At 33.7% G+C, this 18033-nt stretch overlaps 2 protein-coding genes across 2 annotated transcripts in view; both read left to right on the top strand.

The window, feature by feature from the left end:
• LOC127733159 (serine/threonine-protein phosphatase 6 regulatory ankyrin repeat subunit B-like) overlaps positions 1–18033 on the top strand; it is a 298437-nt gene that overhangs the window by 250279 nt on the left and 30125 nt on the right. The window lies entirely within an intron of this gene.
• LOC127733126 (TNFAIP3-interacting protein 2-like) overlaps positions 7939–18033 on the top strand; it is a 205881-nt gene continuing 195786 nt past the window's right edge. Inside the window, exon 1 of the mRNA XM_052242436.1 lies at positions 7939–8672. Coding sequence (XP_052098396.1) covers positions 8247–8672 — 426 coding nt within the window. The 5' untranslated portion in view covers positions 7939–8246. The remainder of the gene's footprint in view (positions 8673–18033) is intronic.

Genomic DNA, 18033 nt, shown 5'->3' with positions numbered 1-18033 from the left:
AGGTGTTGTGATTAATCATCTTACATAGAAGATATATATAACTGCCCTCCATTAGCTATGCTTACTTAACTCAGTTTGTATAGCAGTGGCTTACTATGCCAGGGGTGCTAGGTTCAAATCAAGGCTGAATCAGTAATTTACTTTATCAGACAAATCATGCTTTCCTGTTACAATTGTTGTCTAACTAAAAAACCAAGTGTGTTTAAAAGTAAAACCTACAGCCAGAGTAAGTGATGTTGATATTGCCGGTATGTCATTAGGTATGTTGACGTGGGGGAGTGTAGCCGTGCTTCCCCTTCGGTACCTCGAATGAGCAAATAACACCGTTATTATCCGAGTAACACTTGTAAAGACCGAATAACACTTGATTATTAAATAATATTATATTATAAGTGTATTTTATAACTTAAAAATGATTTACATAAAGCAGGTAAGTTCATAAAGATCATTATAAATATAGTGTGTACATCCAACATGGTGACCAAGGAAATCACAATGGGAAGAATAAAAGAATGATTGCATACGATCCCTCAACGTGTTCATTTTAGACCACAAAAGTGGAGCCCTCATGCCACTTCAAGGCACTACCCCTTCCCCTTAGTCTCACCTTGTCAATACTTAACCATGTGCTTGTGGATTACTCATTTATCTGAGTTGGTAGAGCAGTGACTTTCTGTGCCAGGGGTCACAGGTTCAAATCACGATTGGTTCAGTAATTCATTTTTGAAATCAAATAATGATCTCTGGGTTACGTATTATTCCTATTAAGGGGATAGAAAAATCAATAAAATTTTTTTTAAATCGGGAAAAATTCCCAAAATTTTCATTCTATTAACTTTTTTGTTTTCCCGCATTAGCGCAGAAATCTACTTCCTTTCTCATGTCTCTTTGCATGAGTCTTTGAGTAAAATATATATTTATCAGTCTAGTAAAATATAGGAAGGAACGCAATTCCAATTTCATTTTTAATAATTCATTGAATGGCTTGATATGAAAAACCGTTACCTGATGATAGTGTTTCTTTGATTACATTGAATATGACGTCATAACATAAATAACGTCACAACTAAAATCCATAACAACAGAACCGAAATCGGAAACGTTACAGTATTTCCGTTTCTTTTTTAACAGATTTTGAAGTTAAAATATGTTTGAATTAAAAAAAAAAAATCATACAGACTTCGTCCCCATTCACAGGTTATGCCTGCCTCATATTAATGACAATCATAGTGAAGTTAATCATATTAAGTTTAAAGTCATGCACAGCTGTGGGAGCGGTACAGCCTCTTTAAAAGGCAAATCCTATTTATTGTCGCGCGATCTTTTTATGTCTTATCCTAGTCTTTTCTTATATTTCATCAATTAATTTCTGTCATTGTTTGGGGTATCTGTAGCCGTAGATAACTTCAGTAGGCGACGGTATAAAACTATGCTAATAACTTTTGTAAGTGCTTTTTAGAGAAATCCAATTGAAAATAAATTGCTTCGCTGAGCGCAGTTGGATATGGCCGCAGATGTCCAACCCTGAAAAGTTGGGGCCAAAATGGACACAACATTCACGCTTGATACAGGTCTGAATTTGGATTGTAATTAAATTTTTGACACATAATAGGTTTCTGACACAGTATAACTGTAGTCAAAGAACTTCAAATTGGTTATATGATTTGAATTTATATTCATTTTTTGGTTTTGTGCAAAACACTATGCTGTTGCGAATTGACCCCCCCCTCTCCCAAAAAAAAAATTTTACCCCGGTTTTTTGCTTTTGTGCAATTCACTATGCTGTTGAATACTAACCCCCCAAAAAAAAAATATTTGAAGAAATTTTCTTTTAATTTCTGAGCTTTCCCTTATTCCAAAAAAAATTCTTTCCCTTAAGATATGGTCAGTATTTCAATTCAAATTTCTAATGGAGTTTGCAACCATAATTACCCATTTAAATACATCATAAAAGTCTTCAAATATAAAATGACATACATAGACTTAGTAATGGCTAAAATTAATATTTATTAATAGTAACTGCTAAAAATAAATTGACAGCTGATCACCTCAAGACAATCATCATTTCTTAACACATAATTTACAAGCAGTGTAAGGGAGGTAATCAAACATTGTTCTTTAAAATTGATTTGGATTACCTCCCTTACACTACTTTTAAATTGTCTCAATGTCCTTTAACCAGAAAAACCTTTGTTTTTCCCCTTTTTTGCCCATAAATCCTAAATGGTTTGAGCCATAACCCCCCAAAGTCGATCCTAACCATCCCTTTGTAGTATGGAAACTTGTGGTATAATTTCAGAGAGATTCATACACTTTAACACAAGTTATTGTCTGGAAACTACAAAATCAATCCCAACCTTCCTTTAGTGGTTATAAACCTTGTGTAAAAATTTTATTGATTTCTATTTATTTATAGTTATACTAAAGTTATTATCCGGAAACCATCTGTCTTCGGACGACACTGACGACGACGACGACGACAACGTGGGGTCCCGGTAAAGTGAGAAACGGAACAGAAACGAAACAGAGCGAAACGAAACGAAACATGGCGAAACGAAACGAAACACAGCGAAACGAAACGAAACACGACGAAACGAAACGAAACATGTAAATTGAGAAACGAAACACAACGAAACGAAACAAAATCTGTATTTTGAGGAACGACCTATAGAAAATCTTCCTGACATAGCTGAAGATCAATGTGGGTTTAGAGGGCCCTTTTGATTGATGTCATCTAATCGTTTGCTTAAAAATCGTCAAAAAACAACATTGGTGGTATGTTTATCTTTTTGGACAATTATGCCTCCCCCTTTCCTTAAACTCTGGATCTGTCTCTGCTTTTTTTTATATATGTATACAAAAGATCTCGTTTAATCCAAAGAGAACGTGTGATTAACGGTTTATTCGAACACACATTACACACTGGGATTAACTTCACTGATTGCCGCACTAGAAAGAACGCATTACATACCAGTTCTATTGTGCTTTGTATTTTTCTATGCTTTATAGTCCCACACATTGTTATCATTAATAATATTATGATATATTATTATGTATAACTTTTCATTCGATCACGTCTGTGAATATCATTGTATATGCAATAATCTGCAATAGGTTTTTATCATTTATTGTTTATGAGTTTGTGCCAAGAAAGGTATTTGATTCATGAATGAAACACTTACATGTACGTATCCCAAGTGAAATAACAATAGCCAAAATATGTAAATGGTATGGGCACTTTGCCATACATAACTTTAGGTAGTAGGATCCAAATGTTCAAGTTGGATGCATTCACCCTATATGTGGCTACAACATTGTCAAGTCCGACCTGGGACGTCAAAGGGGGGGATTGACCACGTTGCGACCTGACGTCTCTTTTGAAAGTACATGTGACTTTTCAAATGTTTAAACCGAGAATCAAATCAGTTTAGAACTGAATAGTTTGCTTAAAAGTGACCTGGTGACCCGAGGCAATTTTTAATCGTGACCTTGTGATCTAAAGTGGTACTGGAGCACAGTCACCTTTCTCCTTTTATTCATACAATATTGTATGTTCGACTCGTCATGTTCTACTTTCTTTTTTAAACTTACGGTACCGAATATTGTGTTTTGTTATTCGCCATTTATCTTGACAGACGCGTGTTACTAGGTATAGTATCTACCACATTTTCAAAAGATAAGCTACGAAGTACATACGGCATCTCCATACAGTTGAAGTCGATGGTACCTGTTGTAAGTAGTTTAAAAGGTTAATATGAATTGAACTTGTATCAAACGAGATTATGTCTTGCCTGATTTGCAACAAAATGAAAGAAGAAGAATGTCATCATGGTCATGGACTGCCATAATAAAAAATCTTTGAAACTTAAAAACAAAGAAGAAACGAATACAAACTAGAATATGTTATAGTGACGAATTAGAAATGGACATGTTGTGTAGATACCTATCTATTGTTGAAATTATACTATATGTTGCCTTCTAGATGTCCGTAGTTTGTTCTTGTCGTTTGGTTGCTGTCTTATTGACGTGTAACCTACATTTCATACAGTTTTAGTTCCGTTGAGTGTACTTTAGAATCGGTGCATGAAAAATCATAACTAAACTGGTTATTGTGTATAGATTAATTGTCTTTCATTCCCTCAATAATTCTAGGAAGATGAACCAAAGAGAGATGTACACAGACACTTGTTTCTATTAATATATAATATATATGAATAGTCGACCTTCCCATGTGGAGGTGTACCTAAATTAAAAATATTAATATGTAAACAGAAAATAATGTTACACTTTTCAATCTTTAACTTCCCCTCCCTCCATTTTTTTTACTGTATAAATTTTAAAGACATGTCGCTTCTAAACAAAATCCGATTGATCTGTAGCTTATCCCCCAAACCTGCTTTGATACAAACTTGAATATGTTCCTCATTCAATTCGATCCCAAAACTTAAAAGGCATACATATCTAAATAGTCGTAATTAATTCCATTGAGCACGAAACTATAATCAAAATCAGATTTTATTTATTTGGATATTCTAAAGTACATTTCTTTTTCGGCAGAAATTACAAAAAAAATTATTATTATCTGGTTTGACTGGGAAACACTGATTTCAGATGTACATTGTACACAAAATATTATAAAATATTTTATGTCCCACCCTTTGAGTGGAAAACATATCATGTTTTAGCATAAAATCGTCTATTTTGGAGTGAAAAAAATTGGATGATTTAAATAAACTAGATGTTTTTGATGGTCTTTTGGATTCTGTTGACAGTTTTGACTTTTCTACTCTAATTAAATGGTCGTTTGGTAGATCTGAATGCGAATTTTCTACTCTTTGCACTACACCTCCACACAATCTTATCAAACAAAAGTTTTCTTATTTAATTAAATGGTCGTTTGGTAAATCTGAATGCAAATATATTTGCTGCAATTCATTTAAAGCCTTCTTCTCTAATGTGAAAGGTAATTATGCTAGATATACTTACTGGAGGTGGGATGAGATGATTGAAGCTGTTAATTTCCCCTTGATAATATTTATGTACGTTTTGGCAACAAAGTTTATCGACAGGTTGTAGGTATTCCAATGGGCACTAATTGCGCCCCTTTAATAGAAGACTTGTTTTTGTACTGTTATGAATCATAGTTTATGACGACACTAAGTAAAGACCCGTCAAAATTGCATTTAACTGATAAATTCAACAACACTTACCTTTATCTTGATGATATTTTTTCGTTAAAAAATCAAGAATTTTCTAAATATACTGCCGAAATTTACGACAAAAGGGACGATTTTTCGTTCCCGATTGTTATTTTTCCCTTTTTGGATGGTGATGTTCCATTGGCACCATCTTATGGTGTTTGAATTTCACAACTCGTTCGCTATGCCCGTGTCTGTTGTGACGTTTTTTTATTTTAACGAACGTAATCTATGTATTACTGGTAAATTATTAAGCCAGGGATTTCATCACCACAAATTACTTAAAACCTTTACTAAATTCTTCCATAGATATAAAGATTTGGTTTTGAAGTTCAAATGGGATAGCACATCCTAATTTTTATGGGAATGTTGTTTACCGTGCCCGGAATTTAGAAACGATCCTGGTAAACTTGTCGATCCGTGAAATAAACTTATTCTAAAAGGCTACCAATTCAACACTGTAATTAGATCATTGAAAATTGTTTTATTGGTATCAATATTGATTTTGTTGTCAGTAAATTAAAAGCAAACTAAATATTATTGTTATATAGTTCATATACACATTCATGGATCTACAATCTGTCGATACCTGTATCTTGGCATTACACAAGGTCGTGTTTTTCCTCTAACTGTTTATGACGTCTGTACACTAAATCCATTGGATGTTGGATGCATACAGATTGATAATTTAGTCTTAGATGCATGATTTTTTTATTACTTGTTAGTGGCTTTGAACTAGCTGTCAGTAACTTCGAGTACTCTCAGATCAGTACTTAGTGTCTTTTTGTTGTTGGGATATACAAGTACCCGGCCACGTCCACTCTGTGTTTTTGTTAGATGTATGTTATTTGTATCTATCTGATGAGTTAAGCCTTTTTCAACTGATTTTTATAGTTCGTTCTTATGTTGTACTGTTACACCACTGTCCCAGGTTAGGGGGTATCCCGCTAATATGTTTAACCCCGCCACATTCTGTATGAATGTGCCTGTCACAACTCAGGAGCCTGTAATTCAGTGGTTGTCAATTGTTGAAGTGTTACATATTTGTTTTTCGTTCATTTTTTGTATATAAATTAGGCCGTTAGTTTTCTCTTTTGAATTGTTTTACATTTGTACGTCATTTCGGGGCCTTTTATAGCTGACTATGCGATATGGGCTTTGCTTATTGTTGAAGGCCGTACGGTGACCTATATTTGTTAATAACTATGTCATTTGGTCACTTGTGGAGAGTTGCCTCATTGGCAATCATATCACATCTTCTTTTTTATATTCGCTACATGTACACTCGATGATATTTTTAAAATTTTATATGGAATTACACTCCTTTCAAAATCGAGGGTCCGCCCCAAAAGGTAAGAGTACTTTTGAACTGTGCAGTATATCTGAGGTAGTAAATGCACACATTTGCTGTGCATTATCCAGATTATAGCACAGTAAGAACAAAGAGATTTTACTTATGTCATGTGTTAAGTATCCATAGGACAGTATGACTCGCTTAAAATATCAAATTTTCATGTTCATTGAATCGCAAATTATGGTTCAAATTCCTAATTTGGCATACATTTCAAAAAGAACATGTCATAATGAACATGTGTAGATTCAAGTTGACATGAACACAACTCCATTGTAATTTAATCTATCTTAACAAACAGAATAAACCTAGTATCGGACGGACGGACTGACGGACGGCAGCACAGACCAGAAAAGATTATGCCCCACTACCGTAGGCGGTACATAAAAATCCTAGTCACAAAGGTAAGAATGGCCAATTTTGTTTGAGGCTGATATTCAGACGATCCCTGTAACAGTAACAGCTATTCTAATTTCAATGTTCCCTCATTGTTGCACGTGACAAGAAGCCTTGATATAAGAACAGGCTCTGTAGCATAGCTGACGCACCTAAGCCTCACATTTAACAAAACAAGTTGACTAATTGCAACTAATGCACGAAGATACCAATGTAAATGAAGAGTAATTTTTTCAAAGTTGAATGGAATATTCGGTGTCTTCGGCTATGCACATATCTCGTCAGGAAGATTTTCTATAGGTCGTTCCTCAAAATACAGATTTTGTTTCGTTTCGTTGTGTTTCGTTTCTCAATTTACATGTTTCGTTTCGTTGCGCTGTGTTTCGTTTCGTTTCGCCATGTTTCGTTTCGTTTCGCTCTGTTTCGTTTCGTTTCGCTCTGTTTCGTTTCTGTTCCGTTTCTCACTTTACCGGGACCCGACAACGTGATACCAATATACGACCAAAAAATTTTTAATTTTTGCGGTCGTATAAAATTATGACTGTTAGTTTCCTCTGCCACTAAAATACCTTATTGTTCTCCTTCTGATGACTTGGCACCGCTAAAAACCCCAGGGGTTTCGATGCAGGACCGTTGCCATCTTAATTACAGCTTCACCATAATGCATAAGTATCTGCATCTCCGATTGGCTCCCTGAAAGTGACGTATTAGATATCCTTATTTGGCATTTGCAGGATATTTCCCAACTATCTAGTGCCATACTGTATTCGTCCTGAAGAAAAATTGATATTGTCAATCATTCTTTTTTTTTGCACTCGATTATTGTATCAATTGGGGCCACATTCCCCAAATTTCAACAATCGTAATTTTCTTATTTTCATCCTGTACGGAAGTTTTGTTGTCGCCAGTAAAATTTCTGTAAATTCCCGTGTTTGTCCTGTTTACTGAAATATACTATACCCCAATCATTTATTTAGAATAGACTATTGGATAGACAAGGGGAATTCCCCTGTTCTAATTAAAGGATTGAGAAAATGAGTGTGCAGTTGTTCATACCTTTTCATGTGTTGATACGTGTTTATGTGTGATAAAAGAAGTATACTTAGAAGAGAAACTGCGTGCTATTCCCGAATTTTAGTGGAAAAAGGAAATTTGCGAAGACCTTAACTTAAAAAGTTGGTATATCAAGTTGTTGAATATTGACTTATTGTATAGGAGTGTACGGTTGTTATGAAACGACTTTCGAGAATTAGAGTTATTAATTTAAATTAATTATTTATTATTATTTATCATCAATCACAATGAGCCAAAAATCTTCGTCGCCAGAATCGTCACTGATGACGCTTAGTGTTGAACAAGAACGGGATTCTTACAAAGAAAAAGTTGAGCATATGAAACTTATGATTCAAAAATATAAACAAGAGATTCAAGCTCAGAAAATACGGAGAGAAGGAGTAGAAACTGTATCCAGATTATTGCATGAATCCAGAGAAGAAAATGCCGCTTATCAGAAAAAGAATATCGCTCTTGAAACGGTTGTGAGAAATTTGCAGTCGCGGTTATCTATGAATGGAATTTCAGACGGAATGACCTTGGGAGAAGGGGACGTTTTTATTCCAGGCTCATCTAAACAAGTTTTGGACAATTTAGCTCGAGAAAATAAAAGACTGCGTTCTCTTTTGCAAGGGGCTTCTACAGATCCGGAAGAAATAATTAAACTGCAGCAGGTTAGTATCTTTTATTTGATTGGCTAATGAGGTCACCAATCAATAGGCATAAAAAGTATTTCCTGGTCTAGGGGTTTTCTCACAGGTTCGGTTTTTGGTGTTTCTATAATTTACTAGGAAGACCTTCCCCTTTTTTTGTGAATGAAATTTTCAAAACAAAATATCTTTCATGAGGATATGGATGGGGTTTGCAGAATAGAGAATAATGGGCAAAAAAAATAAAGAATAGAGAATAATGGGGTGCTAACAAATGTAAAATATAAAGAATAACTGCAAAAATTTAAGAATTGGGTAAAATTATACTGACTGATTACAAAAGAGGACAATGTCCAGAACACAGTTATCAAGTAATTTTAGAATGGCTATTATTTTTAAAGATAAAGAATAATGAGTGAAAAAATTAAAGAATACAGAAATCAAGGACCCCCCCATCCACACCCTCTTTCATGTTGCTCAACAATGTTCATGTGTCTTATCATGGAAGTATCTTTCATTTTACTTTCATGGTCTTATCAAAAGAGGAATTGTTTATTTCTTTCTTACTTTTCCAAAATATTATGAAAATTATTTTTTGTCGTTTGAATTTCAAAATAAATTCCCCTACAAAATTTAAAAAATAAATTCCCCTACAAAGATATGTATATTTACAAGTAACAGCTTTGCTTAGTCAGTTTTTTTATTTATTTTTTAAACAAGAAAACTCTCAAATAACTGCTCATCCCTCAATACAACTATTTAACCATTGGTCATTATGACAAAGTTAAAAAAGCTAAATGTCTTTTTTTTTAAATCCTGTTGAAAATTTGCATGGTATAATTTAAGCTATTGCTGAATTTGTATTTTTGTTCTGTTATTTGTATTCTACACTAAAGTTTTATGTAGGTCAGTAATAATGTCCTGTCATTTTCATAGTAATGTCCTTAATTACCAGCATGAACAAAGCAAACACATTTTATTCATTGTCTTTGTAATTTTCATTTGGCAGGCGACATCGTATTTGTTTTATATGTATCTGATTTGGCTTAAAATATACTGTATTGATAATCTTTTGTTAAGTCTGCATGTACATCTTTTTTTTTTCTCTCGATTTTTATAAATTTATTTGTAATTATTAAATGCAAAATAGATGTGGGGTAAATGGGTATGAGACAGCAACCCAATGAAACAAATAAACGAAAAATAGGAAACAACAAGACCTGTGGCTATATCATATATATTTCAAGCTTTGAATTTTTTCTGACATGCCCAAGTCTAAAAAATTAATTAATAAAAATATATGCAAAGACCAAATTCACCCCAAAAATAAACAAGAAATGACATGAAACAACAACTGATCAGGTATATATATATATACACTTGAAGAAAGTTACAAAAATGTTTTTATTAACAAATTCTTGTTACCTGTTTTTTCTACAGTTTGATTGTGTTGCACAGATTTATTATGGGCATTTGCTTTATTTCATATTCTAAACATATTTTAAAAAACTATGTAAGTGTATGTCATGTATATTTCTACATGAAAAATTCATTTGGTTTTTAGATGCATAAAAGTGTCAAAATAATGATTTTTTTTATACTGAAAAGACTCATTTAGCCCACATACACATGTAACTGTATTACTGTTAGCATTTTTATGCCCCCGCCGTTGCGGAGGGGGGCATTAAAACCCTTGTCCGTCCGTACGTCCCAAAATTGGTTTCCGTTCTCTAACTTTGGTTTGCCTCAACCAAATGTAATGAAACTTATACACAATGCTTATTACCACAAAACACAGATCAAATTTGAATTTTGGTGGCGTCACTTTTACCGTTCTAGAGTTATGCCCTTTACAAATAGAAAAATCACTGAATTTTTCGTTTCTGTTCTCTAACTTTAGTTTGCCTCAACCAAATGTTATGAATCTTATACACAATGTTTCTTACTACAAAACACAGATCAAGTTTGAATTTTGGTGGCGTCACTTTTACCATTCTAGAGTTATGCCCTTTACAAAAGGAAAAATTGCTGAATTTTTTGTTTCCGTATTCTTTCTTAAGTTTGCCTCAACCAAATGGTATAAAACTTATACACAATGCTTATTACCACAAAACTCTGATCAAGTACAAATTTGTGTAGTGTCATTTCTATGGTTCTTGAGTTATGTCCCTTAATAATGTTATATGCAAGCGGGGGCATCATCTGTGTCCCATGGACACATTCCCCATTTATCTTTTTGGAAACAGTATTGGTATTGTTTAAAAAAAAATTTATGATGGTATGTTTTTGTTGTTGGTGATTCAACTATCAAATTCATGGGTTTAATTTTTAGCTCACCTGGCCCAAAAGGGCCAAGTGAGCTTTTCTCATCACTTGTCGTCCGTCGTCTGTCGTCTGTCGTTGTCCGTTAACTTTTACAAAAATCTTCTCCTCTGAAACTACAGGGCAAAATTAAACCAAACTTGGCCTAAATCATCCTTAGGGTATGTAGTGTAAAAAATATATCTGATGACCCCGCCCATCAACCAAGATGGCTGCCATGGCTCAAAATAGAACATGGGGGTAAAATGCAGTTTTTGGCTTATACCTCTGCAGCCGGTTGTACGGACGTGTCATTAGTCTAATAACTCATTAAGTCTTCATTAGCCTAATGCATCATAAAGGCTTGATGAAGACTTAATGACCCATTAGGCTAATGCAACGTTCGTACAACCGGCTGCTGAAACTAAAGCATATAGAGCAAATTTGACAGGAGTAAAAATGTTTACCAGGTCAAGATCTATCTGCCCTGAAATTTTCAGATGCATCAGACAACCGGTTGTTCGGTTGCTGCCCCTAAATTGGTAATTTTAAGGAAATTTTGCAATTTTTGGTTATTATCTTGAATATTATAATCAGATAATAGATAGAGATAAACTGTAAACAGCAAAATTGTTCAGAAAAGTAAGATCTACAAATAAGTCAACATGACCAAAATGGTCAATTGACCCCTTTAGGAGTTATTGCCCTTTAAAGTCAATTTTTCACAATTTTTCGTAAATTTTTGTAAGTTTTTACAAAAAATCTTCTCCTCTGAAACTACTGGGCCAAATTGAACCAAACTTGGCCTAAATCATCCTTATGGTATCTAGTTTAAAAATGTATCTGATGACCCTGTCCATCAACCAAGATGGCTGCCATGGCTAAAAATAGAACATGGGGGTAAAATGCAGTTTTTGGCTTATATATCTGAAACTAAAGCATTTACAGCAAATCTGACATGGAATAAAAATGTTCACCAGGTCAAGATCTATCTGCCCTGAAATTTTCAGACGCATCAGACATTCTGTTGATGGGTTGCTGCCCCAGAATTGGTAATTTTAAGGAAATTTTGCAGTTTTTGGTTATTATCTTGAATATTATAATAGATAGAGATAAACTGTAAACAGCAAAATTGTTCAGCAAAGTAAGATCTACAAATAAGTCAAACATGACCAAAATGGTCAGTTGAACCCTTTAGAAGTTATTGCCCTCATAGTCAACTTTTAACAATTTTTTGTAAATTTTTGTAATCTTTTACAAAAATCTTCTCCTCTGAAACTACTGAGACAAATTTAACCAAACTTGGCCACACTCATCAACAAGGTATGTAGATAAAAAAAATGTGTCAGATGACCCCGCCTACCAACCAACATGGCTGACATGGCTAAAAATAGAACATAGGGGTAAAATGCAAGTTTTGTCTATTATTTTTTGAACCGTTATAAATAGAGAAAATCTGAAAGCAACAAATATGTTCAGAATAATGAGTTCTACCAATTGTCCATATATGTCAAAACTGTTAGACAAATTCTTATTGGAGTTATGGCCCATAAATGACAAATTTTACGTTTTTTTTTTCTTCATTTTTGCCCATTATCATGAAAACTATGATATTCAGAGAGAAACATTTTTATGCCCTCGCCGTAGTGGAGGGGGCATTAAGTTTTACCCTTGTCCGTCCATTCGTACATACTTACGTACGTACGTCCCAAAGTTGGTTTCCGTTCTCTAACTTTAGTTTGCCTCAACCAAATGTTATGAAACTTATACACAATACTTATTACCACAAAACTCAGATCAAGTACAAATTTGGGTAACGTCACTTTTACCATTCTTTAGTTATGTCCCTTTATAACTTTATATGATATGCAAGCGGGGGCATCATCTGTGTCCCATGGACACATTCCCAATTTATTTTTCTGTTATGCCTCATATGATTTAAATTATAATAGAAAAATAAACACTTTGAAAAACAAAAATGATCAGCAAGGCAAGATCGTTTAATAAGTCAAAAAAATGATCAGCAAGGCAAGATCTTTTAATAAGTCAAAGAAACTAAACAGACTAAAAGATCAGTAATACAAGATCAACAAAATAGAGATTTTTGTCATGAAAAGTCTATTCTCGTCTACAATGTTGGAGAGTGTGCTTAATGTTTGATATTCCCATAGACCAAGGTGAGCAACACAGGATCTTTAGAGCCTCTAGTTATAAGCTTTTGAACAGTTTGTCTTTATGCCTTTTTAAAGGTTTAGAATTTGGTTTTTATTGAACTGTCATCTCACGAGGGTAGGGATGGGATACTTTATCAGATTGATATTTGCTAAAAATTTGCTAAAATAAGGTAAACACAGTGTTCTCACTAAGGCATTTTGAAGACAAGTCCAGGGACTCATCATTTTCGGCCATGGTGAGTCCAACAGTGAGAAGATGAAACTTTATTGCTATATGATTTATCAATTTAGTCCCCATGACAAAATAAAGCAAGGAAAAGACATGAAGTTTAGATTATTTTTAAACTTTTGTCATAAAATGATGATATTTGTGCTCAGTTGATACAACATTTTACAATCTTGATGCATCTTTGGACTGGCTTGTTTTGAAAATGATGAGTCCAGAGACTCCAGACAGATTTTCATGAGTCCAAGATTCATGGACTCGCCTTAGTGAGAAACCTCTTAAACAATTAACTTTTTTCTCCATGGTAGCTCAAAAAGACAATGTGATGAATGGCAATAAATTTTTAGGCTCACTTGACACTAATAATACTGTTGATTGATGATAACTTCTTATTTACTACTTGACTCCACTCTGAATGTTTCATGTTTTCAAGTTTGTGTGTAGTGTTGTCCATCCAAAAGTCCATACAGTAGCCCCTTTTAGTGTGTTTTCTACTGAGTTGTGTAGTTAAGTTGTTGTATTTTACTCCATATCTCCTTTGTGTTCATAATTACTGATATTTTGATAAAAAAGTATATATATATACAATTGCATATGATGTATATGCAAATTTGAACAAAATTGTATGTACGTTATGCATGTACATACTTCAAAACTTACTCTCCTCAATTCAGTCGATTGAGTTTCAGGATATATAATTTTTTTAAAGGACATCCTAAATATAAATGGAATTTCATAGCATGTGAAGAGGGAAATAATGCAGAAATATTAAAGAGGGGCGGTGAAAGATACCAGAGGGACATTCAAACTCATAAATTGAAAATAAACTGACAACACCATGGCTAAAAAAGAAAAAGACAAACAGACAAACAATAGTACACAAAACACAACATAGAAAACTTAAGACTAAGCAACACGAACCCCACCAAAGAATTTCTATATTAATTTTTGTATGGGTGTAAATCATGATAAGTTTAATTATATTAAATGTTCTGATATCCTGGATATAATTTTTTTGATTAGAGACAACGGTTTGATATTGTGAATATTCTGAATAGAACTGAAAAAATATTACCCTGCACTAAACAGGATCCAGCAGAATGCAGGAAGTAAATGTGTTCAAAAGTGCATAAAATAAGCTATAGACTCTCTAAATGAAATTTTTTTATTTTGTCAGATAAAAAACCTACCTGTCCCCTCCTCCCCGTTTTTTTGCCCCCCACCCCTCCCCCACTCATGGAATATCAACTGTTGTCTCCTAAGTGTATAAACTTAAGTTGGGTGAGGGGAATTTTAGGATGAATTTATACCAGTCATTATATCAGAAGTCAGACTTGCAAATTTTTAAGGGGTTTTAAAACCTAATTTCCAATTTTTAAAATGATTATCAAAAAATCTGAAGAAAAAAAGGTGGCAGAGTGTTATGAAATGGATCTGCTAATGAATTCAATTAGTGATACTGGCATCATCTTCACCAAACATTGTTATTATAAAAGAAGCTATTTTACAATTTTATTTGGGTGAAAATACAGCAACATAGTTTTTTCTAATATTGTCTTAGTGGGAAGGATTAGATACTCTTTGTTGCAAATTTGTTTATTCCAAAAATCTGTAAGGCATGGGCTAGAGCATGGAAACCATCGTATTGTCTGGACAAGTCTGGGAATTTATATTCTCAATCAGTTGTGCTGAGTCTGAACCGGACATTGTCATGAAGCTTGGGTTTGCAATTAAAACATAATTCAAAAAAGAAATTTGAGGTTTATGTGATCTTTTTACCTGACCTTTGCCTCCAACAGCCACACATTTCTGGTCATAATATTGACCTGATGAATAAGTACTATAAAAACAAGCCTTATAGCTTCCAAAATAAGTATCGTGACTCTATATTTTATAAAATGTGTACAGTTGTGTCATGTATAGATACTTATAGAATAACTAATCCAAGAAGTCAAATATAGAAAAATATTCACCGAGTGACAGAACAACACATTAATTCACGAATATGCATGGCTCATGAGTAAATTATCAATGTTGTTTTGTCATTAGTTGAATATTTTTTCTGTATTCTAATTCTTGGATTAGATATTCTTTTTATTACATTGACCATGGACTTTTTAATGGAAATAAAGAAAAAAAGGAACTACATGTATATCTTTCTCTATGCATTCTTAATTGTATTGATTCAACGTCATTGACAGCATCTTGACAACACCAATGTTGTATGACATCAGTGGAGTGAAATTATCTGATATACTTCCCATGTACTAGAATATATAGGTATTGGGTAAACAGGAAGTTGACAAATGCCGTTTCAGAATCTAATGCTTTCTGGGTAATATTTTCAAAAGCATACACCAAAACATTGTGATTGGTTTAAAACGTACTAAACAATTGAAATTCAACCAATGATGTAAAGTTATTTTCATTTTGGTGTACGAGCAATGAGATTACCCATATATATAGTCCTTTAGATTCTGAAAAGGCGAATAGATGAATCTGAAACTGAATCACACAGTATAGCATGTTCATATGAAAACTGATAACAAATTTCTTGAAGCTAAGCTCAATTAGTAGTTCCTGAGAAAATTGTGATTGAATTTCTTAAGACAGATAGAGGTAAAACAGTATTACACCTCCTTCAGAGCAAGCCTCAGTATTGTTACCCCATGATTGACCTTCTGGGGACAGGAAATGAGAGACTTTAAAGAGCATGTGTTGCTCAACTAGGTCTATGGATGCTCTCCAACATTGTAGACTAGAAATTAATTCATGACAAAATTCAATTTTTTTGTTGATCTTGTATTGCTGATCATGTTTCTCTCTTATCTTCTTAAGTTTAGTTATTTCACTGGGAATCACTGTAATTCATTGCAACCAATGTAATATTAATGTTATAATACCTTGTTAATAAGAAAGATAATCTGACATTACTAGTAAACAATCAAATGTGGCCTGCCTCCAGTTTATTTATTTCCTTAAATAGATATTAAATACTATATTGTATTGTCAATGTGGTTAACTCAGCTATGCAGTATCTTGCCCGTTATTTGTCTAACTTCCTTATCCAATAAAATATAAATATTATAAGTGATGTAAATTAAACTTACATCACACATATTAAACATATTTTAGCCCACATGCATGACATTATCATTAAATATATAACTGTAGCAAAATGTCATATGATATTTATAAGCATTGAGAATGAGACATTGTTACAGGAGAGAAAATTCTAATGACTTCTGAGAACATTCTAGCACTCATTTCCAAATTTAGCTGTACAGTAAAGAAACTAGTATTCAACATATCTTGGGTGTGTTTGATTGTAAGGGAAATCTTCCTTTCTTTTTAGACTACACATATATTAAACCGTTTTATTTGATTAAGGTTAAAACAGACCATTTGAAATAATTTTTAGGATAGTACTGTCATTGCACATAAACAACTTTTAACAGGTTTTGTCCAGAACTAATCAGAGCTTTTTATACGACCGCAAAAAAATTTTGCGGTGGTATATTGGTATGACGTTGGCGTCGTCGTCCGAAGACACATTGGTTTTCACACTCTAACTTTAGTTTAAGTGAATGGATATCTATGAAATTTTACCATAAGGTTCAATACCACAAAAGGAAGGTTGGGATTGATTTTGGGGGTTATGGCACCAACAGTTAAGGAATTAGGGGCCAAAAATGGGCCAAAAATAAGCATTGTTGTAACTTCCAGACATAACTTGTGTGTTAGTGTATGGATCTCTCTGACATTGTACCACAAGGTTCCATATCACAAAGGGAATCCTGGGATTGATTTTGGGGGTAATTGCCTCAAAATTTTAGGAATTAGGGGCCAAAAAAAGGGCAAAAAAAACCCCATTTTTCTAGTTTCATGACAATAACTTGTGTGTAAGTGTATGGATCTTTCTGAAATTGTACTACAAGGTTCCATATCACAAAGGGAAAGTTTCCAGACAATAACTTGTGTTCAAGTGTATGGATCTCTCTGAAATTGTACTGCAAGGTACCATACCACAAAGGGAAGGCTGGGATTGATTTTTGGGGTAATTGCCTCAAAATTTTAGGAATTAGGGGCCAAAAAGGGGCAAAAAACAAGCATTTTTCTAGTTTCATGACAATAACTTGTGTGTAAGTGTATGGATCTTTCTGAAATTGTACTACAAGGTTCCATACCACAAAGGGAAAGCTGGGTTTGAGTTATGGGGTAATTGCTTTAAAAGTTTAGGAATTTGGGGCCAAAAAGGGGCCAAAAAACAAGCATTTTTCTAGTTTCCAGACAATAACTTGTGTTCAAGTGTATGGATCTCTCTGAAATTGTACTGAAAGGTACCATACCACAAAGGGATGGCTGGGATTGAGTTTGGGGGTGATGAACCATAAGGGGGTTCAAAAAATCGGGGGGGGAGGTTCCTTTTTTTTTTCTTTAAAATTTTCCATTTTAAATTGGTTATTTCTGATTTATATATAAAAGCAAATAATAATGATATGGTTTGAATAGGTAAATTAAAAATTTTTAAGTTCTTAGACCACATTCATTTTGTGTCAGAAACCTATGCTGTGTCAAATATATAATCACAATTCAAATTCAGTGCTGTATCTAGCTTGAATGTTATGTCCATACTTGCCCCAACTGTTCAGGGTTCGACCTCTGCGGTCGTATCAAGTTGCGC

Source organism: Mytilus californianus, unplaced genomic scaffold, assembly GCF_021869535.1.
Source record: "Mytilus californianus isolate M0D057914Y unplaced genomic scaffold, xbMytCali1.0.p SCAF_3, whole genome shotgun sequence".
Classification (NCBI taxonomy): Eukaryota; Metazoa; Mollusca; class Bivalvia; order Mytilida; family Mytilidae; genus Mytilus; species Mytilus californianus.
Note: the sequence above shows the minus strand (reverse complement) of the source record. Positions and strands in the feature narration are given on the sequence as shown.